We start from the raw sequence: 27,056 nt of genomic DNA, 5'->3' as shown, positions 1-27,056 counted from the left end.
CTGACAATGGCTCACAGAGCTAACAGTGGATTGACTAGAAAAGCTGGCTACCACAATCAAAAATGAAGCTGAAGCAATTAGTAGTGATTGTGCCTTCCCTATTGGAAAAGGGCAGCATGGTACATTTCTCTCTCCTGTGCTTTTAGGGCTGCAGAACCTGTGACTGACATGGGCATCTCATTTGTTTGGTTTTCCAGAAAGGACACATACAAATAAATACAGACTTCTGTACTCCACTTCCTGTCCCTACAGCCCAAAATTAGAACCAAGCGCTGGAGAACAGAATAGTAGTGGGCAGACTGATTCCTAGAAAGACTCAGGATACAAGCCTTGCTAGGAATCAATCAATCCACAAGAGTCTCTGCTTCTGTGCTTTGCATGCAGTTGTGACAAAGTGATATATAGATGTCCTTGTGTTTTGTATGGTTGAAGATAAGCCTCAGGGGTGAACCTAAATAACAGTGGAAATTCATACTCTTGCTTCCTGATGTGTTCTTGAATGCCTCTGGACTAGGGCAGGAAGGGAAGCAGATGGCATGAACTGCCAAAATTCACTTCTGCAAGCCACAGTACCACATACCCTTTTGTAGGGGTATCCCCAAGTACCATGTGCTGCTGGCAAAGTACTCCTTTGGCAGCACAGCATATGTCAAAATAAATTAACTTACCATTCAAAAATGTAGGTTTGGAGTATGTCATCACAACACAGAAGAAAGCCAGGAGTGATTTTGGTCTATGGTGCATGGCTGGCTTTGCTGCCTTAACATGACTGCTGATAACTTCCACATAGACTGGCAAAATAACTGCCAAGGCTATGTGCATGAAGTAGGAGGTAGGTAGGTGGCCCCTTGGACCCTAAAGCTATGGCAACAGCGTATATCCTGCTTTCCAGAGTCAACAGAAAACTCCGCTCAAAAGCATTAGGAACTGGTCAACTGCTTGGGATGAAGAGACTCACACTCCTGTAATTGAAAGAATGTACTGATTTTTATTTACACGCTTGCATGAGGGTTTCCCATCACAGTACTACCTGTGTTTCTCACACTCATAAAAGAATATATCACCCTGCAGTAGTGCACCACATATCTATTCTGTTACTTCCTACTAATTCGTTGTTTTAATTGTTTCCATACAAGACATTTTCTGTTAATTTCCCTGGGGAAATGAAGAAACTGCTAAGCCTAATGAGATGTCGTGTTTGCCACAAGACTTCAGCAGTTCTGCAAAAAGGCCAGGTACAATTTTAACATCTGTGCACAATCACAGATGGATGAACAGAATGGGATTTGGACTGTCCACAGCTGAAAAAATGGTTACAGACTTACAAAGTAAAGGGCCTTTAAGGCAGGGGTGGGCAATTATTTTGGCCTGGAGGGCTGCTTAACAAGTTTTGACGAACTGCTGAGCGCCGCAAGGGTAGCCCTGCCCCTTGACAGTTGCCCCGCCCCCGGTCACCATCTTGGCACCAAAAGTCCCATCCCCAAACCCCTGACCTTTGCCACTGGAAGCCCCTCCCCTTGCCCCCAGAAGTACTCCTTTTGGGAAAGGGGTTTGCCATCTTGAAACTAGAAAAAAAACCCAAATTGTATACTAAAAATCAAACACTGAAAATAACATATTTTAATTTCATTTTTCTAAATATTTTTGTCCTGATTTGTGTGCATTTGTGTGGTGTATATACAGATGATTGCATCCCGCCTGCCTGTGGTGCATCCTGCCGCCCCCTGGGCACGCAGTGGGGCTGAGGCAGCTCCATGGCTGGACTTCCTTTCTAAGCAGCCCAGGTGGCAGGTAGCTCTTCCTGGCTGCCATCACCACTGACCCCAGTCCTGTGGTACCAGAGAAGACCAGTGCTGCACAGCCCCAAGCCCACGTGCCCCATGCCTGCTCCAGGCTCACCCTCCCAGGCTCAGCAGTGGTGGCGCAGGACAAAAGCTGTTGCTCAGTGCAGGGAAAAAAGCCATGGTTTGAAGCAACCCCCGGCAGTTGGGGGTCAAGAGCGGGGGGAGCAGGGCGCATGAGTGCCCCCTTACACATGTGCCCCCTTACCTCGGCAGTGGTGGAGGCAGCAGGCAGCAGCAGCGGAGGCAGCAGAGGGGGCAGCAGCAGCTGATCCCCCTAAGGAAAGTGGGGCAGAGGGAGATAGCGCAGCTGACATGAATCTGGAGGGGAAGCCCCCCGGATCCCTCTTAACTCAGCTGGCAGGGAGCCATGTTGCTGAGCTGCATGTGGGCAGCATGCGCAAACAGTGCACACAAACAGGCGCACTCTGTAAGGGTGCGCTGGCATTTGCTCTGGCATTAACGTGAGGTGGACACTTGGTAGTGGCCCAGAAGGGAGCCTCCAACAGACAAGAGTTGACTCACAGCTCCGCGGACATGGTATGGACGTGGAGCGCAGCTGCTAGGGGCCCCGCCCCGGTGGTGCCACCTGCCCTGGGCTCTTCTGTGGCCTCCACCCAGACAGGGTCGGCAGCCCCTTGCCCCCCTGTCTGTGGGGGCGGCTCAGTGGGGTCCCAGCAGCCGGTGGGAGCGGGGGGTGGGTCTGGTGGTTCCCTTGCCTGATCCTCCTGTACCCAAATTCGGGCTCTGGAGAAGCAGGTGAGGGAGCTCCAGGCTGAGGTGAGTAGGCTGCGGGGGATCGGGGCTGCAGAGGATGAATCTGACTCCTATTTCTGTTCACTGCAGGACCAGTCGTCCAGCATACAGACCCCCCAGGAGACATGTTCAACACAGGAGTGGCAGAAGGTATCCACCAGAACCAGGGCTGCTTGGGCTAGCGTGGTGAAGGCTCCCCAGGTACAACTCGGGAACAGATATGAGGCCTTGGCAGCCCTGGAGGAGAAGGACGGAGGGGATGCCTCCAGTGGGGACAGTGTCACTCCACGCATGACACAGATGGTGCAGAGGGAGTGCAGCACAAGGAAGAAACTCTGGGTCCTCATCATCGGGGATTCCATCCTAAGGGGAACTGAGGGTCCCATCTGTCGGTCCGACCCCATGGCATGAGAGGTCTGCTACATGCCGGGAGCTAGGGTTCATGATATTACAGAGAGGATCCCAGCCTACACTTGACCCTCAGATCAGTACCCCATGGTTCTTATCCATGTGGGAACAAATGACGTGGCCAGAGGCAATCCAGACCGCATCATGAAGGACTTCGAGGCCCTGGGGGCCAAGCTCAAGGAGACGGGTACAGGTGGTATTTTTCCCCTCTTCTCCCGGTGAGTAGACATGGACAGCGACACAACGCCTGCATTGGCAAGGTCAACCGATGGTTATGGAGTTGGTGCCGCCAGGCAGGCCTTGAGTTCCTGGATAACAACCCATACTTTCGTGCAGGGGGCTTGCTTGGGTGGGATGGACTACACCTCTCCCCTAAAGGCAACAGTGTCTTCTCTTCCAGGTTGGCTGATCTCATGTGGTGCACTTTAAACTAGCTTCACTGGGGGATGGGGCCACAGGAGAACTTGAGGACACCTCCTAACCAAGACAGGTGACATGCACAAGGAATACCCAGGTAAGTGACAGGGGTCCGGATAGTCCTGGGAATCCGGGGAGGAGGGAGGCACACACACCAATTCAAGGCCTTAAATGCCTCTACACCAATGCTTATAGTATGGGGAATAAGCAGGTGTAACTCGCCTTCCGGATACCTAGTTCAAACCTGGACATAGTAGGGCTCACATAAACCTGGTGGGATTCATCCCATGACTGTGCGGTTAACATTAGGGGCTACAGACTATACAGGTGGGACAGAGCCGGGAGGAAAGGCGGGGGTGTGGCGCTCTACGTCAAAGAGCAATACACATCCTCAACTAGCAGGATGGGGTCAGAGGAGGGAAAGGCTGAAGTGCTCTGGGTCAGAATACTGGGGGTCGTGGGGAAAGGGACTTAATGGTGGGGGTCTATTACAGACCTCCCAACCACGGGGAAGAGCTGGACTGTGAATTCTCGGGTCAGTTTGCGGAGGCACTTAAGGCAAGGGATGTAGTTGTCATGGGTGATCTAAATTACCCGGACATCTGCTGGGAGGAGCAGTCAGTCAGGTCAGACCACCCACGAAAGTTCCTTGCTGAGATACAGGACCTCCACTTAACCCAGGAGGTACACAGTCCCACCAGGGGAAATGCCCTGCTGGACCTGGTCCTGGTCACAGGTGACGACCTGGTGAAGGGACTCCAGGTTCTTGACCACCTGGGTGACAGAATTCGCCTGCTGGAATTCACCATCCAGCGCAGGGTGTCAAGGGCCTGCAGCAAGGCAGTAGGCCTTGACTTCAGGAGGGCCAATTTCAATGAGTTGAGGAGATTGGTAGGAAAGGCACTGGGGTCCTGGAGAGTAGGGGAACTCAGTGCCCAAGACGAGTGGTTGTTCCTTAAGGAGGTGATACTCAGAGCCCAAGGGGTGACAATCCCAATGAGAATCAAAGGGGGCAAGAGTGCTCAAAAGCCCCCCGGCTCACCAAGGGAATTCGGGAATGCCTGATTGCTAAAAAGGAGGCGTACACCAAGTGGAAGGTAGGAGCTATCACCAAAAACGAGTATACCTCCATCACTCATGTCTATAGGGGGGCTGTTAGGAAAGCTAAGGCAGATACGGAACTAGGGCTAGCATCAAGGATCAAGGACAACAAAAAGTCCTTTTTTAAATACATAGCAGGTATGAACAAGGCACTGGGTAATGTGGGGCCCCTGCAGGATACGCTAGGCAATCTGGTTGTTGCACCAGAGGAAAAAGCAGACCTTTTTAACAATTTCTTTGCCTCCATTTTTTTGTGCAGGGTCCAGGATTCGGGATGGACTCAGGAGAGACTCCTTCAGGCCTAGGGTCAGGGAGGACCGAGTTAGAGAACTTATGGAGGGGCTGGACATGTTCAGATCAGCAGCTCCAGATGCTTTCCACCCCAGGGTGTTGAGGGAATTGGCAGGGGTTATCGCGGGGACCCTGGCACGGCTTTACAAGCACTTGTGGTGCTCAGGCCAGGTGCCAGACGATTGGAAGAGGCCCAATGTGGTCCCCATCTTCAAAAAAGGGAGGAGGAAGGACCCGGGCAACTATAGGCCCGTTAGTCTTACTTCGATCCAGGGGAAGCTCTTTGAGAAGGTTGTCAAGGAGCACATCTGTGAAGGGCCAGCAGCAGGGATGATGCTCAGGGGCAACCAGCATGGTTTCATTAGGGGCAGGTCCTGTCAGATCAACCTGATTGCCTTCTATGATCAGGTCACAAAATCATGGGATGGAGGAGTCACGGGGGATGTAGTCTTTCTGGACTTCAGGAAGGGCTTTGACACTGTCTCCCACCTCATTCTCATTAAAAAGCTAAGCAACTGTGGCATTGATGCCTACACAGTCAGATGGAAAGCAAATTGGCTGAGGGGCCGCACTCAGAGAGTGGTGGTGGATAGGTCATATTCGACCTGGGGGGATGTAAGCAGTGGAGTCCCCCAGGGCTCGGTCCTTGGACCCGCACTGTTCATTTTCTTTATTAGCGACTTGAACGAGGGGGTGAAAAGCACCCTGTTTAAATTCACGGATGACAACAAGATTTTGGGTGAGAAGGGAGGGACAGGATATAGCTGGACCTGGACAGGTTGCAGGGGTGGGCAAATAATAGGATGGGATTCAATACTGACAAGTGCAGGGTGCTGCACTTGGGCAGTAAGAACCAGCAGCATACCTATAGGCTGGGGAACACTCTTCTCGAAAGCACAGTGGCAGAAAGAGATCTTGGAGTCACTATCAATTCCAAGATGAACATGGGCCGCCAATGTGAGGACACGGTCAGTAGGGCAAACCACAGCTTGTCGTGCATCCACAGATGCATCACAAGTAGGGCCAAGGAGGTGATCCTACCCCTCTATGCAACACTGGTCAGGCTGCAGTTGGAGTACTGCGTCCAGTTCTGGGCGCCGCACTTCAGGAGGGAAGTGGACAGCACTGAGAGGGTCCAAAGGAGGGCCACTCGCATAGTCCAGGGACATCAGGGCAGACCCTATGAGAAGAGGGTATGGGACTTTAACCTGTTCAGACTTCACAAGAGAAGGCTGAGAGGGGACCTGGTGGCCATCTATAAACTTACTGCGGGGGGACCTTGTTCCCCCGAGCACCTCCCAGAGTAACAAGGAATAACGGCCATAAATTGTTAGAGAGTAGGTTCAGATTAGACATTAGAAGGCACTAATTCACAGTCAGGGCGGCTAGAATCTGGAATCAACTTTCAAGGGAAGTAGTGCTGGCTCTACCCTGGGGGTCTTTAAAAGGAGGCTTGATGATTACCTAGCTGGGGTCATTTGAGCCCACTTTTCTCTCCTGCCCAGGGCAGGGGGTTGGACTAGAAGATCTGCAAGGTCCCTTCCGACCCTATATCTATGAAAAGCAGCCCCTCCCCCTCCCACTGCCAACAGTTACCTGTTGCAGCTGCCTGGAGCCCATGCTGGTCTGCCCTGTGTCTGCTCTGTGTTGCCACTGCTGCCCCGTGCAGCAGCCTGGAGGTGGCGGTGACAGCAGCAGAGATGCAGGGCAGCCCCGAGCAGGCTCTGGGTGGCTGCAGCAGGGAACTGCTGGCAGCAGAGCGGGGAGCGGCCCATTTTCCCCACAGTGAGCAACAGATTTTGTCCTGCACTGCCACTGCTGAGCATGGGCAGGTAAGCCCAGAGCAGGTGAAGGGTGCACAGGGTCAGGGCTGTGTAGCACGGGTCCCTGCCGGTACTGGACAGCTAGGGCCAGTGGCAGCGTCAGCCAGAAGGAGCCACCTGCAACCTGGGCTACCTAGAAAGGCAGTCCAGCCACAGAGCCACCCCAGCTCCACTATGTACCGAGGGGGCGGCTGAACACGCCTTGGCTGGGCTGTGCCTGGGCCAGGAGACCGAGGGACCTGCTGTGGGCTTGACAAAGACCTATGGGTTGTATTTTGCCTACGCTTGCTATAAGGAGAAACTTGACTTGGTCACACAACACATTCTCCACCCTCCCCTTCTTCAGTGGTGAAAGATTTTCTGATCTGTTCTGTTGGTTTGTGACATTTATGCAGACATCTACTGCACCAAACCCTTGTGCATGTACAGCCATTGAAGAGTTCCATGCTGTCAATCTCTGTTTGATCCCCCTACTGGAATGGGGATGAACTCCACCTGAAACCCACCCCTCATCAGTTCCAGGCCACTACTACTGATAATATTCCACTCATTTCACTACCATAAACTTCTGTATCTTTTATGTGGCTTCCTTTCAAATACTTAAAAAGAGTTATCCGTCACCCTCTGTCTTGCTTTCCTCAGACTGCAGACATTCATTTGTCTTTAATTCTTTCCTTAGTCTATGCACTCTAATTTTTTCAGCATCTTTCTCCCATTGCTTCACATTTTCTCCAGCGCCTCATATAAAAGAACTGTTAAAAGTATTCAGAGGTTGTGAAGTCAAACACTCAGAAGAGTAGTAAGGCTTCTTTGATAACCTCAATTCATTCTCATGTATCCATATACATTTGGATGCAAACTTTAATTAAATGATTGTATACTGGCAGTTATAATTTCATATGTAGGGTGGATGGTGCTTGCTTAATGAACAGACACTCCATATTTTACCTCATCCTTGTTTAATGCATTGACCCAGGCCTTATTTGTAACACACTGTTCCAATTCTGCTTTGAAGACCAAACTATGAATTTCCTTGTGGCCTTTTCTACGCTGCTCATCCCAATGCTTCACAAGCAATGTATTTATTTTTACAAGACCCTGTCAAATGAAGAGGTATCTGCATTTTCCAGAAGAGAATGTGAGAAACAAAAAGACTAAGATACGAAATATTCACAAATCTGTGTGCCCAAGCAAAGATAGCTAAGTATTTTTTGGCATATGCAGCATTATATAGTACATTGTAGGTTCAAAGAATAGCTGACTTCAATTGCAGAGAGCAGCCTCCCTCACTACACAGTCCTGGTTCAACCCCAGATAAAGTCCATTTTATACACTAGCAGTGGGCAAATACAGCCTGCGAGCCAGATCCAGCCCACGAGGCCGTTCTATCCGGCCCACAGGGCTCCCAAGAAATTTATAAAATTAATATTTATCTGCTCCTGGCTGCCTGTCAAAGATGACAGGAGCCACGGGCAGTAGGACCCAGGGGAAGCCAGCAGGACCCAGCAGAAAGCCTCTGCCTGCTGCTGCTTTCACTGCTTCCCTGAATGACGCCAGCCACTTCAGCACCACCTGGACTCCGGTTACTTGGCCAAACCACGGGAGCATGGGGCCCACACTGGTACCCCGGGGCCAGAAGCAGGAGGGCGTGTGTGTGTGTCCATGCAATGAGGGAGGGAGAGTGTGTGTGTGTGCAATGAGGGAGGGAGAGAGAGAGACAGTGTGTGTGTCTGTGCAATGGGGGGGGCAGAGAAAGAGAGAGAGAGAGCAGTGAGGGAGGCACAGAGTGTGTGTGTGCAGTGAGGGAAGGAGACAGCGAGTGTGTGTTTGTGTGTGTGTGTGTGTGTGTGTGTTCTTAGGGCAAGTCCAACATGCACACGCCACCATACACATGCACCAACACCCCCCCTCACACTGCCATACATGCAGATCCCCACACCCACACCCACTCACACACTCCAGCCACTCTTCCCCCACACAACCACACCCTCACACCCACATGCTCCCTCACTCCATACCTCCACCCCCACATCTATCCACTCCCCACAACCCCCCACACACACCCACACCCTTACACCCCACACACCCACAGTCCCCTACAAAACTATACCCACTCCCACGTGCCCCCCCCATAATATACAAGAGTAAGATTTCATTTTAAGCTATTGTGCAATCACTTCTATGTGCACTACACAAATACAAGTAAATCAGGATGAAAAATATTTTTTTGAAATCAAGTTAATGAATGTTGTAGATGTTTTATTTTTAGAATACAATTTGGTATTTTTCTGTTTCTGAGATGGCAAAATCCCTTGCTGAAAGGAGTATTTCCAGAGGCAAGGGGAGGAACTGCTGATGGCAGAGGTTGGGGGTAGGGAGCGGGACCTCCAGTCCCAAGATGGAGACCAGGAGGCATCGTGCCTGTCAAGAAGTGGGGATACCCATGCGGCCCTCAACAGCTTGACAAAACTTGTAAAGCAGCCCTCCACCCAAAATAATTGCCCGCCCCTGCTCTAGCAACTCTGTACTGAGCAGGTGAGAACTGCTCTATGTTTCAAAAGCTTATAACTTAACTAACTATGGGCACATTTTTAAATATAAGTGGCAAAATGCAGGCCCTTGACACAAAGGTTATCTCCTTTCAAATTTCAGGTTCTTGTTCCAAAGCACAGAAGCTCTGATGCTTCTCAAAGAAAAGGTTGCCAGGAATTAACATAAACCAAGATATTTTCTCTCAGCAAGGAACCTTGTCTGCTGATATTTTCTCTCAGCATTCTTCTTGGAAATGGCTAAACTACTTATAACCCCTTTGTTTTGCTAAACAATCTCTTCATATTTCCCTGCACACGTTCCTTTTTTTTTCATGCCATTTGACAAAGTATGAAAGAGAAGAGGTGGCGTAACAGACCTCTTGGGGCCCAGTCCATACTTCTTTCACTAGCTTCCTAGCACCTATGAGAAAATAATGTACAACCCTTTCAGCCTAAAGGAATGCAATATTAGGCTGTTTCACCCACAGGCAGGGCAGTTTGCACACTACAATGTAGTGTGTTCAATGACTGTCTGTCCCACCTAGATTTAAATGAATCTAACAATGGGATTTCTGTTCATTTCCTTAGGATACCAACTTGTAGTCCCATACATCTCACTGCCAAGGCTGGACAGCTCTTTTTGAAATTTTATCCCACTAACCACAATAATTCCTTCCCTATATAATCATCACCCTAATTCATTCTTCTTTCTCTCCTAAAGGAGTGTTCTTGACTTCCAGGCAATTATCCCATCCGCCAACATGCACATGCCCTTCCCATCAGTTACCCACACTTGCAGAAACATTGCTATCACATACCTCCACCTGCTGGCAGATCTGTATCAGCTTGGCCATCTGGTTTTCTAGTTCACTATTGCGCTTAACCAAGTTAGCAAGATTCGTCTCCAGGGTTTGCTGCCAGTATCATAATGGGAGGGGGAAAAAAGGAAAGGGAAAAAAAAATAAAAATAAAGCATAAGTATCAGCAAAGCCCAAGAACTATGATTACCAGGTTATCAATGACTCGGAACATTTGTCCTCCAACATGCTCACCAGGGAAATGAGGACATTAGTAGGTCTGGGCAGATGTACTTGGGTGTCTAGACAGCTTTTGCCTGCACCATTTGCAGCCACCACAGCATATAATGCTAGCATATAATGCTGAAATGTGCTTTCCCAGTGGTACTAGAACACTGCTTTACTTAGGAGAGGGAGTTCCAGCAATGTGTTTCCAGCTAAAGTAAATGCTGTTTCAGGATTTTGGCTGATAGCCATAGTAACAGTAGGAAGTTAAGAAGAAATGCGATGCAAGCAACCCATGGGGTTTCATGAGGCAGCCCGGGGCAATAGGCAGCCTGGGCCAATATTTTGTTTGTGCTTCCTCTGTTTCCTTATCACTTAGGAAGAGGCTAAAAACTCTCTTGATATTACTATTTTCCTGTTCATCCATGTTTTACCATAAGAAAGCCATGTCTTGTTTTCCCAGTTTTTTTTGGTAAGACTTTAAAGATGGCAACAGTGAGATTACGGCAATTCTTGCAATTGTCTCAGGACACCTGGGGCTACAGGGTGCAGTGTAGGACTTTCTGTTTCTCTTTGCTTGGCTAAGTGGCCATTTCTTAGAGTGACATTACACATGACACATTTGATCATATTAAGGGCACTTAAAACACAAGGGGCCTGCACACTAAAGCACATTTACTTGTGCTAAATGCCTCTGAGTGTCTCAAAGTTACACTGCATCAGGTGAGGGTTAACTCTGAGCCATGCTACCCAGCTTGTATAAGGGCAACTTCTCCACTGAGATAAAATAAGTCATTTGCAGTCCTATAGTAAGTATCTCAGGATGCACTGCTCCCAAACTCGCACCTCCCCCCCACAGGGATACAACCCAGGTGTCCTGGTTCCTAGCCACATGCTTGCTCACTAGCCCTTTAGTAGCAAGTCAGAGCTGTGCAGGCAAGAAACGGTATTAACCCTTAACATGCAACTGCTCACAGCACATTCTAACTTTAACACAGCTTAACATTCCACAGATTTAGTATGGTTTAAGTGTAACACGTAACTTCACCCTTAGCCATCTAAATGGCATGTCTGGCAATTTCAGACACGTAGCCATTCTGTTTCTTGGCAGTGCAGATGGGTAAGTAGGCAAGCACCCTGTCCATGCAAACTAAGCATGCACAGTAGGTTACAGCCAGTATTACCAGGCATGCCCACAGCCACATGTATATGTCCCTTGCGTACACAGGCTGCAAATGTAGGTGGCCCAAAACCACAGTGAACCTGTCTTGGATAGAGGAAGACAGGGACCCTCCCACACTTTATCCCCAATAACTGAGTGGCTAGGACCCTTTTGAGGGTAGCACAAGAAGCCCACTCTCTCTATCTCCCAGAGGGAACTTGAACCTATATTTGTCTGACTTATCACCACAGTGCTCTATCACTATGCTACATCAGACACTACCCAGAGCCCTTTCAGGTGCTCCTTTTGAAGGTGAGCCACTGCCCCTTGCACATCTTAGTTGCTGGAAAAATGGATGGCAAGCAGCACAGTGGGGATGTTTCTACTTCACTAGGAGCAGGGGAGTATTGAGGACCCCTCCCTTCCAGAGTCGCAGCCATCTCAATGAGCCACACACTTCCTGGCTTGTTTTCTTCAGTCTTGCCTCCCTTTTTTTGGTTACCCAAGAAACCAGGTTCAAAAGAAGAACTAGAAGGCCTGGATAATGCCTGACCTATAAGCATCATGGCTGGTGTGCTTTGCTCGGAAGACAGAGGGGGACAATTTCAAATTGCTACGAAGCACAGCAGCCTGGAACCTGCACCTCCGACTTCTCAGGCAGATGCCCTAACCTCAGCTCTTGGGGCTACAACATGAGAAGACCTGCCTCCTCCTCCTCCTCTACTTTGTTTCCAGGATTTACATTCAATGCACATTTAAATCAGTGACCCCTGCATCCAGGACTCTATGCCTGGGAAACATAATCCCTACCAATGTGTGTGCACCAAAAATACTACTCAGGAAGCTAAAAAGCCTGCCATTTAGATGGAGTGGAGAAATAGAATGCCATCCTGATTTTTTTCTTAAAGCCCTAGCTCTCAGAATCATGAGATTTAAAAAAAAAAGTTGTACATAAAGGCTCAAAAATGAGAAACAGAAAGCAGACATTTTTAAAAATCTCATGCTTTTTTCAACCCTGACACAACTTTAAATGTTGGGGATTGGCAACTCAGTTAAGTCATGGTAGACTTTGAGCGCAGGAAATCTGATTGAGAGTCAGACTTTAAAAGTATTTTGCTCATGTTTGACTACCTATGGCATACAACTCATACACATAATACAGACGTGGAAAAAAAGCTGTTCTGTTAAAAATTATTTTCCCACACCCCCTCCTTTTCAACTGCAGATGGACATGTCACACATTACTTGTCATTCATTAGTGAATCCTTTGACAAATCTAAGGGAGACCAGACTTGAGATTTTTCATATTTCTAAAGTAAAAAGTAAACAGATTTGTTTTGGGTTTTTTTTTTAAATCAGGCTTCAGGCTACTTTTAACATTATAAAATAGCAAAAACAAAGCACAGCTAACCACATATCCATATTTCTTCTTTGCAGGTCATCTTTAATGGAGAGATATATACAGATTCGTCATTTGGGTAGGTGTATGCTGGGACTGGTAGCCTTCATGGTCTGAACTTTCTAGGAGATGGGGAGGCTCCAATCTTCTCTGACTGAAAAATGAAGTGCAGCAATGGGTCTCCTGAATATCTGCCAACATGTCCCTAGCTAAGTATTGTTTGGTCATCCCTACCTTTCACAGCATATAGAAGCTACTTCCATATAGTGATCCCTGGTAACATCTCCAATGGCCAAGAGCTCTCGAATTGACAAAAACACCAAAGTGCACAATGATAAAGATACGGATCCTGTTTTTGTCACATGAATGAAAGAACTATTTTGTATCCAATTCCTGGTAGGGAAGACTGCCTGATATGAATAAATTACTTCTATTTTTCCATCTATTTTCTCCCCCCTCATCCTGTGTTTATTATAAAGATAAAAGGCTTTTGGGAGAAAGGCTGAAGTCTCAGCTACGTAAGTACAAGTTGCCTTCATTTCCATTCCCAGTTTCCGAATCAGAGTAACATTTTGTGCTTGATAAGTACAGTTTGTTAACAAAGCTGGATTTCAAGGAAAGCAGATAGAGATTCCCAAGAGACTGTTGTTTACTGTGGTGCTTATGCTGGCATTTTGTCTTATCACTTTGCATCCTTTGGACATCCTGCTGAAAGCTAAACACAAGGAGATTGAACATTTTTAGTGAGAACAAGTACATTGAAGGGACTGTTTGATTTGTGTCCAGAACTTAAATGGCCTTATGCTAAAGCTAGTTTTGTTGGGGAATCAGGCAGTTCACCAGAAACCGTGATGCTTGCCTCTCTTGTGACTGACAGAATGTGGGAAAAGTGCATGAGGTCACTGTATAGGAAGGAGAGAGATTTTTGTTTTATCCCAAAGAATGCACTCACAAACACAGACATGCGCGCACACAGAATGCTCCAAGTCAGCCTTGCTTCAAAACTTAAGTGAGGAAACTCATGATGGCAGATCAAACACAACAAATTTGATCTTAAAGGGCTCTGACCTACTATGCTGCTAGGTTATTCCTCCACCCAGTGGAAATGCAGCACTATACAAGCCTTACAGCTTCTAGCCAAAGAGTACACCAAAGCCAGTCTTGTACTCTTTTCCTGTCTAGTCAGTGCTTGCCACATACAGCTACTTCTCGCTTAATGTCGTAGTTATGTTCTTGAAAAATGTGACTTTAAGTGAAATGATGTTACACGAATCCAATTACATCACAGTAGTTACCTACTAGCAGGAGACAGCCAAACAACATTATAACTGAACATTGCGTGACTTTAAATGAGTATGTTCTCTAATAGATCAGCGACATAATAACAAAACAACCTTAACCGAGATGACGTTAAGTGAGGAGTACCTGTAGTCATGAATATCAGGAAAGACTAACACAACACCCCATGCCAAAAGAGCCTAGAGATGAAAGACTATGAAAATGGAAGAGCCCATCATAGCAAAGACACTACATCAAAACTCAGTGCACAGGACCAAGCTCTGCTCTCAGGTCTAATAATGATTTGCATTGTGGTAGTATCTATGAGCCTTGGTCATTGACCAGGACCCTACTGTGCAAAGTACTGTACAAAGAGAGAACCAAAAGACTATATGCAAACATGTTAGCTTTACTGGTTGTGGATTCACCCCAGCATAAAAACAAAATATGGCCTGAAGTCTCTTGATTCACAAGTACACATACCACCCCCTCCCCATTAACTGAACTCTTGTGAAATTTTGAAGAGGGGCATAAATGTTATAACAACATTGCTAGGGTGTGCACAGAGATCAGGGACATTTAACTGAACAGAGGCAGTTTGCAACCAAGCTTCCACTTGCTGCCTATTTACACTAAATGCTGGTTTGCTCCCTCATCAGTGCTGGTTTGCTGGCTTATGCAATATTTATTGAAAAGAATGCAACCTAACAGCTCAGAGCATCTAGGAGAAAAAAAAAATTAAAAGATTTCAATATCTGTGGACACAGAGTGGACTGGTACTTTTGGATATCAATAATTTAAACGACACTGCATTTCCATTAAAATATGTGATTCCATTACGAGAAAATGCTTAGTAACAAAGTACTGACAACCTGTTGGAAAACTTGTCATGAAAATGATACCCTATTAATAATTTAAAATTCAGAGCTGAAAAAAGATCCCTGTGGTGTTTTATTCAGATATGGCTTGGAGCTGCAGCCCATAGCTTCCAGCAAGACTCCAGAAGTCACATAAACAAGGCCTCTCTGCATTCAGATATAATTTTTTGGATGGTTAGGCAGTGGGACTTGAATGACAGTCATAAAATATTGGCAAATCATTAATTCCTGAAAACCACTGGCTCCTCAAATACTCAGACCTCATTTGCAATCCTGCAAATAGCTAGCCAATGGTAGATAATGCATAATACAGAAATAGGACTAAAAAATTACATGAAACTCAAGCTGCGTTCATTAAGCTGAAAGTTTGCAGAACCATCCTATATTGATAATGAAAAAGCCAGCTGTTAACAGTTTTTGCCATAGTGTTTTCTTATAGCTCAATATTATTAAACATAATTTGACTAAAGCACTGAACATTTAACTCACTAATTATCTTTCTCATCATTGATATGGCTGCATTGAAGTTTCGTGCCTTGAAAATGCAGTGGATCCTCTTTAATGTTCTAATGCTGTTAATGAAGGGCAATTAAGGATATGGGGAGGGGAGCTCTGAGTGAATTTCTTCAGTATATGAAACTCCAAAATGACTGCAACTATCTGGCTTTTCTAGGAGTTGCCCTTTTTCCTAAATTACTTCTTTTCTCTTAATATTTGCCTGTAAGGCAGCCCTAACTTTTATATTGAACAAAAATCAATTAATTGTCAACCAATCTATAAATGAAATCACGCAAAAGTCTTTACAGATCTATGGAATTTGTTAAATTAAAAACAAATAAACTAACAAATACTTTTTGTTATATTCCAGGTCTTCCCAATGGTACCTAATGGGGCAGGTCTGACTGATATTTTAGTACAGGGACTGCAGCACACAAAAATGAAAATGTAATTAATTGCTTCTGTTTAATTTGCTGGAACTCCTTAAAAAATTACTGAATACTCTAATATTACCAAATGGTTATATCTGCGTTATAACAACTATAGTTTTTGTTTAATTCTGTTTTAACATGATGATTATTTTCCAAGATAGTCACTTTCTGGCCTGTTTGTCTAGGTCTCTGCACAGCTGGGATAGGGAGGAGGAAGACAAGAGAAAGAGGAACATAAGTTTGAAATACATGTAATTTTGTCCAAAGGAATTTGGTCATTTTAGAAAAAATAACCACACACTTCCTGTCTTCATCTGATCCTCAACAAAAACAGCAGAAGCCTGATCTTTGGCAAGGACAGAGTCTTTTTGGAGGACTAGAGGTTTTTCTTTGTATGCTAAGTTGAGCATATTAAAACCATTTCCTGAGCACCTGCTGTAGAACATCCTTTGGGCATGGGGCAGACATTCAAAAAGCCTGAGCCTGAATCGATTCAATCTTTACAGGTTAGTTTAACCTGGCTAAGGTAAACCCGTTTGTAACTGTACAGACATCCCAGAAATATGGGCATGTGCCTGCAGTGGCTCAGGCTAGAAGCTGGGGGGTGCTGGAGCAGCCCTCCCTTCCCTTCCACAATGCTGAGCTGAGGGGTGCATGGCCAGGCCCCTAATCTCTCTGATTAGAGAGACATTCCCCTTCCCTCATTGATAACAGAGCATTTGATAACAGAGCAACTTAAAAGGTTTGTTAGCCTTGTAAACTATGAAAGCCAACTGTCAGTAGATTTTCTGTCTGTTCTTAAAAACAACCCCCAAATTAGGAAATTTAATTTGAAAATATATTTTACTTTAATTCAAGGAGTTCTAAAAGTTAAAGTTGTTCTTGCCATGTTAGCTTAGCTATAGTATGAATATGCAGTATTTTCTACTCCTCTAGTGAAATGTAACCCTTAATGTACAACTCTGTTAGAGTACACCCTAAACCATAAATGCTGTTGTGAAATGTGGCCAAATTAGCATGCCTAGCAGAAGCTTACCATTTAGAGTTTCTCTAATTTTGATCTCTAGCAACTTGGCTGTATTAACTTACTGTTTCACAAGAACTTCTATTGTTACCTTCAAATACAAACCCAAATTACTCTGGAAATTTAACATTGTGGGAAGCCAAAAATTAAAGAGTTGGGATTCGTAATACAGATCTTTCCCCAGCCTGGTCACTAGTTCAAGTCTAGTGTAATCCAAGCTGGTAACAGCTGAAAGTCACCATGGGCTGGCTGTTCAGTGTCTCTCTTGAAACGAGCTGGTTGATGGGTCCCAATTTGGTTTGTAGTCTCCATCAGGTTCTACATTGTAGTCATCCCTGTAACAGATGAGAACTCAAATATCATCAGCACAGCTTGGCACTAACCAGAACTGGCAACTTCTGGAGAGTAGCCTCACCATAAAGACAATGGTGCCAGTATTTGTTATTTTTGTCAAGAGGCACTTAGTGTTTTTCTTTGATCCCTGCTCTTTGAGTCACAAGAATCTCGTGTCATTTTAAAAGGAGCAATCTCTTGTCATTTTCCCTAGCCCCCCCTTTGGCAGGAAAATCCTGGAACACAGCCCCCACAGACTCAAACCTAAGACGTTTCCTGGTAATTAACAGACGGTCCTTCTGTCACTTGGGCTGCTATAAGCTCTGCTCAATTCACTTTAAAAGCAACCTCATATGATCCTACTGTTCCCCTCACCAGAAGTGCAAAGTTTCAACCCAGGGGAAGCCTGAAACTGGATCAGAAAGGAATTAATATGAATTTGCTTATTACAGCAGTCAGGAAGGCTTTACAGAAGGAATGCAAATTTTTTACTCTTAACCTCAGAAAAAAAGATGTGAACTGGAACCAGTTTAATTTGTCTATTTGGATTTTTAAAGAGATGCCCATCCATGGTGCTGCACTTATCAATTATCAATACAAAATAATGTAAGAGCCAAACAGCAGCACAGTGCTTTTCCCATACATGTGGAATATATGTTATTAGCCCTACCTACCACAGATCAGACTCCTGTCTTGGCTGCCTCAGCCTTCTTTAAACACAGCTCAGGCAGCTGGTCTGTACAGACCAAAAGGCAGGACTTCCATTAGTAGTGCCAATCTGACCTTCAGTTATAGACTTAAGATGCTTACTGTGTAAAGGCCTGATAGCCATGTGAACATATGTGTCCTGAAGGTCAAAGGACATGAAGTAATTGCATTGTGTCGGGATGGTGCGAGAAGTGGCCAAAGTCATCATCTTGAATTTGATCATGCAAATGAACAATGAGCTTCCTTAGATGCACGATGGCTCTCCATGCTCCCCTACTCTTTGGAGTCAGGAAGTAATTGCTGCAAAATCCCTTTTCCTTGAGGTGGTGTGCTAACTTTTTTATATTGCTCCCTGAACAACAGTGAGGACACTTTGTCCTATAGCAGCCTTTCATGAGGAGACGTGAGGTTTTGGAACCAGCAGCAGTGTAAACTGGATTGAATGCCCATGTGCTACAACTTCTACAACACACTTGTCTGAAATGATATTAACCCAAGTGGTGATATATCAGGTTAGACAGTTAAAAAAAAAAAAGAAAAAAGGAAGATGGAGGTGGGTATATTGCATCCCCCAAATAAAATTCTGTTTGGAGGTTGGGATCCTATCAGATGACAAGTGAAAAGCAGGTGGCTCTTTGTGCTTGTTTCCTCTTCCACATTTCCTGAGCAACTTACATGCTCACTGTATCAGAATGCCAGTTCCTGAAAGCTCATTTGTTTTTGAAAGACCCTTTGAGGGAAATACAAGGATGACATTTTTTTTTATATCCGTACCAAGGCAAATAAACACCAAGCATACATTCCAATATGCAGGGGCATGTGCTTGCTGCAGCAAAAATATTACCAACATAAATATGCTCTGCTACTTTTTGCTGCAGTACATGCCTCAGCATGTGCAGTTTGGTGTGGGGCAAACTGCCCCACTTCAGGCAAACTGCTGTTTCCCTGCTCCTCCTAGCTCCTGCCATGCTGGAAGAGCCAGGGCACAATTAAAGTTGGGGTTTTTTTTGCTACTGAGATTTCCTGGTAGCAAATTTTGACCTTGTGCTGCAAATCTGCAGTATGGGGCACGTTTTAGCATGCTGGGGGTGCAGTGTGTGGTGCCACAAAGAGGTTTGCAGCACCACAACCTACACTCCCAGCATCTCTGGATCTAGTCTAAGAGATCTTAGGGTGGTCCTGGAGTCATTAAGTGCAGGGATGATTGACTTCCAAGTAGTCAGTGGCTGCACACCATAAAGGCTGCACCAGTAGAGACCACATTAATGCAAGCCATGGTTCCCCAGGCTGCAACCCACCCAAGGTGCAGCATGCTGTGGGTTCCCCTGGTGCCATGGGCTGCATGAACAGGAAGCAAAAGCTGAGGGAGCATGCAGGTGCCACAGCTGCAGCTCCAGCACCAGCCAGAGTGACAAGGGGAGTCGTTGCTGGGTAGGGGCCTAAGGGCCCCTCAGAGGCCACATGTAGTCCAAGGGGTTCAGATGATATAATGTTTAGTTTCTCTGGAGCTGAATTTCTCAAATGGTGAATTTTTCATTGTGGCTTGCACCTTTTTTGGGAAGCCAGACCCATAGGACCAAGAGGTGCAGCACATTAGCACACCAGAAGCCATTAACATGAAAATAGTATTAGCTATATCCAATGCTCATGTAGATTTTTCCACTGAAATCCAGGGATTTAAAAGGTCTAAACTTTTTTAAATTCCTACCAGAGAGTGCAATGGTTCTGAGACCTTCTTTGATGATATCTTGAGTTCTTTATGCCATTCAATTTAAATGGATCTGGACACCGCAAATATCCTTTATTGGATTTAAAATTGAATGCACTGAATGGTCTTCTCAGTCTTTTTTCAAGGAATGTGCAGCAGAGTGTTCACGATTCTCTGTGTTCATTATTCTCTGCTACAATTAACGTATTAATTGTAGTATAAATGGGCAGGACACTACATTTATGCCCACAATCAGGTGCAATAAAATGGGAAATGAACCATAAAAATGTTTCATGTATACAGCAGAATAGTATTATAGCTGGTATGTAAGGCACCTGATTCCCAGCCCCAGAGCCCAGATGCATCGGGGTCTGGATTAATTTGCATTAATTGCATGTGTAGATTCTCGCAGGGCGACCTGAACAAGAGTGAGATCATCCATCCAGAAGCTTTTGGATTTTCTAAGTACCAGCAGGAACATTAGTACATCCCAGTCAAAACCTTAACTACAGACTTAACTACTGCCAATGCTGGAATGCCTCAGAGGAAGGTAAAAAAGAAAAAACAAACCCAGAGGCCACAAGATTCATGAAGGGGGAAACATTTTCTTTCTGATGACCAGCAAAGGAATGGATGGACTTATAAAGGGTGAACATATTTTCTGCCAGTCCCTATGTTAGAGGGAGGTAGTTTAACCCTTTTAGTCTTAAGTCAGGCAGAAGGCAGGGCAGGGTGGCACCTTCATTATCCATTTTGTCAAACTAATCATTGTGCATGGACAATTATTAAAAGGAGATTTTCATACTTTGGTGAATTCAGTAGTTGTTGGAAAAATTGTGCCCAGGTCTAAATATGCTGGCCAGGTGTAATGTATTCAAGAAAAAAAAATCACACCCTGAGACAAACAGGGCAAACTCATATACCTTGGAGCAAGGATTCCTGCCAATCTATTGAACATTCTGCAAAAATTCACAGCTGCTCTCAGATCACCTGAGTGGGATGAAATATATGGCGCACAGAATCGTGTGAGATACCTGCTGTGTGCTAAATAGATATTTTCCACTTATAGGTGGGTTCTTGTAAGAAGAAAGTGTAACCCATACATGGCTTTTGCTGTCTTAAAGTAAGTGAATGACAGAAGAGACTGATACTAGTGCGATGTTGGAGAGACAGTCTAAGAGGAGCATACACTAAAGTTGATAAGGTCCTGAAGGGGCTAATGAATAAGCGATTGCAGCAGAATTTCTTTAAGCCTCAAGGTGCCAGATGGCAAATACCTCACTCCACAACAGAATGTTGCTCATGTAAGATAGGCAGACTTCTCTATGCGAGCCAGAAAGAGATTAAACTAAATGGATCAAATTTTAGAAGGTAGGGCTTTTAGCTTTATCTTCTTAGTAACTAAGAGCAAATTGTTCATGTAAAGAGCTTAGCGTCCCAGTCATGTCCTCTCTACATTTCCCATCTATGCCATGTTTTAAACGGTATGCTTCCTGGGGCAGAGAATTCTTTTTTCCTTTGTGTCCTGAACAATGATGAGCACATTGTTGACATTAATAAGTTACCGTATTTTCTCATATGCAACATAGATCATTTTCCCAAAATTCAGCTGCTTGAAAGTATGATGTGCATTGTAAGATAGGAAATACAATAATAGCAGTTTTTGCATCTGCCAAAGGAAGGCAAAAGTAAAACTGAACATGCTTCACACCAGGGCCCCTAGCTACTGGCTGTGGTCATTCCCCTCCCCCCACTAACAATACCTCCCCACAGTTGCCACTCTGCTACTGAATTACTTACTGCTACTTACCAGCAATTTCATGGAAAAGATCTTTTTTCCTTCAACCTGTCTTTCAAAACCAAGATGTGTATCTTATCTGGAGGGGAGGGTATGTGAAAGAATATGGTACATTCCTACTAATACGGGGCCAAAATAGGAGTATATAAACAGTGCTTCTTTTTCTATCCCACCATCACTCCACATCAATCAGTAATTTCATGCATATTATTTCTGAGATATGCTACTCTTTAGCTATGACCACCTGCATAATATGCTGATAAAACTCCCCATTGCAATTTGTTTAATTTCCATGTGCTGGGAATGTCAAATGTATTTGTTGTCCATGTCCACAGTTCAAGCACGTTTTTATCAATACCACTGTACTTTCTTGGATTCCAATAAAATCCAGCCAGTATGATAGCCTGCTATTTTATATTACTTTATCTAGCCCTCCCATAATGCTGGTTAATTATGAAATCCAAAATAAATGAATGCTTTGAACCAAATACCTTTGCATTCCAGAGCTTGCTACCCTGTTTCATATTATTGCCACCTTGTTCCCCAATTCAAGATGAACAATCACAGAATCTGCAAAGCCTAAGAGATTCATTTATTACTTTAGAAAAATACATCAGCTTAAATCCTAGTTGGGTATGAAACATCACTTAGCTGGAAATTGAACTTTACAGGCTCTCTCTAAGTACCAAAGGAATTCCCCCATGTTGCGAAAGGCCTAGGGCCACCCAGGTGGACTTATTTTAGGATTGTGTACGTGGAAAAAAGCGTACCAATTTACTTTTTGAAATTTTAAACAAACATAGTTAAACTAGTGCAAAAGATGATCTGGTTACTCGTAGTTTGGTTTAGAGCACGTGTGCTGTGGTTTGCCAGATGTCCTTTAGAACTCTGATTTACACCGCAGGTTTAGCAACTATCAACCCTTGATCAAATTTTCTCTGGAATATTCCTTACATCAACCTTCTAGATAACAAGATCCACATGGCACCCTGCAAACCACAATATACCAAAAACCCACAGACCACCATACTTACTCCCATAAAGTCAGCAATAATCCCAAACACCCCAAAAAAGCTGTAATCTACAGTCAGGCCCTCAGATACTACCTCATCTGCTCTGAGAAGAATACTTGCAACACCCACCTTGCCATCCTGAAATATACCTTTATGTATAACAAGGACAATCCATTAGAGATACAGATTGTCTCTTTGAAAGTGTTATGCAAATACCCTGTGGCTAAAAGAAACCCCGCTATGATTGCACACCCCTGGTAGTCACCGACCACCCCACACTTGAACAGTTTAGAAGAATCATCAACTGATTACAGCTAATACTCTATCATAAAGATCAGGCCTGGAGATATATTCCCAGCCCCTCCACTCCTGGCTTTAAAACAATCCTCTAGCCTTGCCCCACTCATAATCAGAAGCAAACTCCACACTGTTCAGCAGATATCAAATGGGACATGGCCTTAACTTAATAATAGATTAAAAACCTGTCAACACATCTATACTGCTACAACAATCAAAACCCTGCCACAACAAATCCATTGGAATCCATGGCTTTCCCCGAAAGTGGTATATCTGATCCAGTGCACCAAATGGCCTCATGGTAACTATGTGGGTGAAACTAGACAGAAAATATGCAGCAAAATGAATTCTCATAGAAAAAATATGAAGGACAGAGCTATACAAACACCATTTTTCCTAGAACAACCACTCCCTTTCTGACCCCACTAGCCTCATGCTCAAGAGAAATTTTCAAAGCACCTCCAAAGGTGAGCCTGGGAACAAAAATTAATAAGCTAGCTGGACACTGAGAACCAAGGACTGAATATTCTTAATTACTTTATGACATATAAACTAGCTGATTCCTGAAAATCTTTCTTTACACAATAGGTGATATGACCATCTTCCCTTTTGAAAGGTCTTGATCTTCCACTGATCGAGCTATCTTTTTTTTTTGTTAATTGTTCATCTGTTACCTCTGAGAATTTCTCTTCAGTTTGACAGCCTTCCACAATTTTAAATCATCACTCCCTGCTTCTTCCTTTAGACTTGAAGACTGCTTTGCATTCAAAAGCTTGTCAAAGTCTATCCCAACCACTCAGTTGCTCCAAGAAAAAATATCACCCACAAACATCCTTGCTTCTTGTATAAAATGGAGTAAGTGTGTCCACACAGGGGTTCGCACCAAATTAACCAAATGGTCTTAAAGACTGAAATTAAACTGGTGAAATGCTCTCTTGGAGATGTCTTCTCATTTTCAAAATGTTTTCTAAAAATCTATTTTAAGCATAATGTGGAGGAGGGACAGAGTTTCTGCTTCAGATCTAAACATTTCCAAATAGTCGTTTTCTTTTGTGCAAATTTATATAGCACTCTGTAACAATGGGCTTCAAAGAATGCTCAGATGGCATATGGATGACTTCAAAAATCCTGTAGCCTGTCACCAAAGAAGGCTAAGATGCAATTCACAGGACTAAAATCCTTAGCAGTGTCATAAAATATTGGAAACTCCTTATGACTGATTCTGATATCTGCTATATGAGCCTCTGCAACATCCTACTATATATACATTCAGATAATCTGCAAGAATTCTCCCAGGTTTGCTCTCCTGGTAGAGCAACTTACTCAGAACCATGTGTACAGACATGCTGAGCGTCGAAGAGTGGAGTGCTTGCAATACTGACACTGTGCAGCCAGAGGCAGCCCAGTGCACATTCCTCAGTGTATGCTGCAGGGTCCTTTAGTCAGCCTGACAACAGATGGCAGCCCTAATTAGCTGATCCAGACTGCCCAAAATTAGCCGGTGTTTCTCTGCAGCACAATGTAGGGATTTTGAAGGGAGGATGTTCTGTTCCCTGGTGGAATAGTGGTTGGCAACCCCCGGCACATGTGCAAGAGCATAGCACACGAAGCTATTTTGCTTGGCACGCCACGGCTGGCCTGGGCTGCTTGCAGCAGGTGGCTAGGAGACTGCAAGCCCTGCTACAAGCAGCCTGGGCTCTGTGGCAGGCAGTTGGGAGGGTGTAAACAGCTTCACCAGGCTCCAGAGCCCTTGCCAGGCTCCATGGTGGCAGTGGCTGCACATGTACCTTGGGGTCCATACCTAGGAAGGGGCCTGGGGCAGCACAACCCTGGCCCCTCCTCTGCTATCTTCCCAGAGGCACACATGCCATCGCCCCAGAGAGGGTACCAGGGCTTTGGACCCCACTGTAGCTGTTTGCAGCCTCCCAGTTGCCTGCTCAGGGCATATGGCCAGGAAGCAGCCTGGGGCAGTGAAACCCTGGCCCCTCCCCTGCCGTCCACCCTAAGGCACACATGCAGCCTCTGCTGCCACAGAGGCTGGCCGGGGCTCTGGAGCCTGGTGCTGCTGTTTACAGCCTCCCGGTTGCCTTCCACTGTCGGCCTGGGCTCTGGACAGGTGCAGCAGGTGGCAGGCAGATTGCAAGCAGCTGTACTGGGGTCCGGAGCCCCAGCATCAGCTCTGTGGTGGCAGCCGGTGCACGCATGACTCAGGGTGCACGGCAGGGATGGGGCAGGGGAAGCAAAACCCTGGCCCCTCCCCCACCGTCCACCCAGAGGCACATATGCACCCGCTACCAGCAACAAGGATCAGGGCCCTTGCGGCTTCCCCACCATTTGCCTCTGGTACACCAAGTCGAAGCATGGGTTGAGGTTGGGGTGTTTTTGGCACTCTGGTCAAAAACACTGCTGACCCCTCATCTATCAAGCAACACACTCTCTTCCTGTATGAGAGAGGAGTGGTTGCTTGAGGACTACATTCTCTTTTGAGAGTAACCATGGCTGTACAGACATTAGCTGCCCCAGGAGAAAATCTCCTGGGAGGAACTTAACCCTTATTGTCCCCAAGTTATTTTTTTCTGGAGTGGGCTTTTTTACCCTAAGAGAAAGACCCTGAACATCTGGACGCTTGTGATTTCTCCTGGGTGAGCAACAACTCTCTCAGGAGGAATAGAATATCTATATGAAGCCTATGTCTCTAGAATAATTTTGTATACTAATTAAAATTAAGTTAATAAATTAAAAACTGACAGTCTCCTCTTCAGTGAGTCATCAAAGAGAGATTGGGTTCTCCACCCACACTCTTTAGAGCTAAAGTTCATTTCTGTGGAGTCACTAGCTTTGCTATGCAATACCCACCTTGAAGGGTAAAAGCTGATCCTTAATGTGTATTAAGGTTCATAAGAATGAATGAAATGGAATGCCTTTTTCAGGGTAACTGCACCCAAAAGCTTGCTAACAAATTTTTTCCAGCTACCCAGTTGGTCTAATAAAAGATATCACATTTACTCAAAGAACCTTGCCTGCTTTTGTCCTTAGACCAACACGGCTACAACCAAAAACCTACCAATTTTAATTTCAGGCATTTATAAACACTCTTTTACAGGGCAGGAAATCTGGAATGATGTCCAAATCCCTCTGTGAATCTAATCTGAAAGATCAAAACATTTTGTTTTGGAAATGTCAAAATGAACTATTTAAATATTTCTGTATTCTCTTTCTTTTTGTTTCATCTGGGTGAAATATTCACATAGCTTTGACTGCCTTGGAACTGCATTTTTCAGCAAATAAACAATCTTAACAAAAACCAAAAAAACTTTGTTCCTTCCTTATAGGCACAACTCTCTCTCTGTCACCAAGCTGAAAGTTCAGGCTATTGTACACCAACAGGTCAAACAAGTGAAAACTTCTCCATAGTAAATGCCAGATCCAGAGAGTCTGAAATCCCCTGAAACTGATAAAAGAAGTGCCTTGGCTTACCTCAGCTATTTGGACACCAAAACGGAAGAAGGGCTTAGGAACAATACCATTCATTGGCGGATGAGCTCATTAGTAGTGCTAGATCTATTTCCATCTTGGATACACTGTTTTAAATTGACTATCCTTCCCCAAACAAAATTGTGCTGTGAAAATCTATTACAGAAGAGTTCAAATTATTCATTTCTCTTGAATTAAAAAAAATGAACGAGCTGAGAGAACATGTTTTAGGAAGCTAAAATTTAGGTTGCCAAAAGTCTCCCATGCAACTCATGTGCAGTGATATTAATGCATTTAAGTCATTTTGGAGCAAAACATACTAATAACAGCTAAAATGAAATACCAGGTTTCATAGGGGGCATCACCCTAACTAGCAGAGCTGACCTAGAAAATCAAACAATTTGTTATGGTGAAGTTTTGACAGTATTTATAATTGCGCTCAATATAGTCTGGAAAAGAAGCTTTGAGCTGAGTGAAGAAAGTGTCTGATAATTATCTCATCAGTTAGAGAGAGGCTTGGCAAGGATGAGGTTGCATGTTTATCATTCCATCGTTTATTGTGCTGCCTAGTTAGCACGAGGTCACATACTAAACTTGAGTAGCGCTAAGCAGGGCATTCATACACCTACGCTTTTCTCAGGTCACATCCAAGCCACTGACATTAATGAAATCATTGTGTTTCTGGCAGTGTTTTCATGCATGAGGCTAGGAACAGACATTAAACAAACTGGTTTAAGTGATCATAAACTGGCTTAAAACTGTAACAGAACAGATGTTCAGTAAACATAAACCAGCTTGAAAATGGCTGAAAGCAGTTTGAGATAAACCTGGTTGAATGTAGCATCAGCCTTAACTGATTTGGCTC

The 27,056-nt window shown here is 44.9% G+C and overlaps 1 protein-coding gene across 10 annotated transcripts in view; it reads right to left on the bottom strand.

The window, feature by feature from the left end:
- The window catches only part of MID2 (midline 2), a 464,627-nt gene that overhangs the window by 159,196 nt on the left and 278,375 nt on the right, over positions 1-27,056 (bottom strand). For 8 of the 10 annotated variants that reach the window (XM_059732668.1, XM_059732667.1, XM_019481936.2 and 5 more), the window contains one exon: positions 9,987-10,082. The exons of the other annotated variants lie outside the window; for them this stretch is intronic. In XM_059732668.1, the coding sequence (XP_059588651.1) occupies positions 9,987-10,082 (96 nt within the window). The remainder of the gene's footprint in view (positions 1-9,986; positions 10,083-27,056) is intronic. 10 annotated transcript variants of the gene reach the window in all.

Source organism: Alligator mississippiensis, chromosome 8, assembly GCF_030867095.1.
Source record: "Alligator mississippiensis isolate rAllMis1 chromosome 8, rAllMis1, whole genome shotgun sequence".
Taxonomy (NCBI): domain Eukaryota; kingdom Metazoa; phylum Chordata; order Crocodylia; family Alligatoridae; genus Alligator; species Alligator mississippiensis.
The sequence above is the reverse complement of the archived record's forward strand: the minus strand, read 5'-3'. Positions and strand labels throughout refer to the sequence as shown.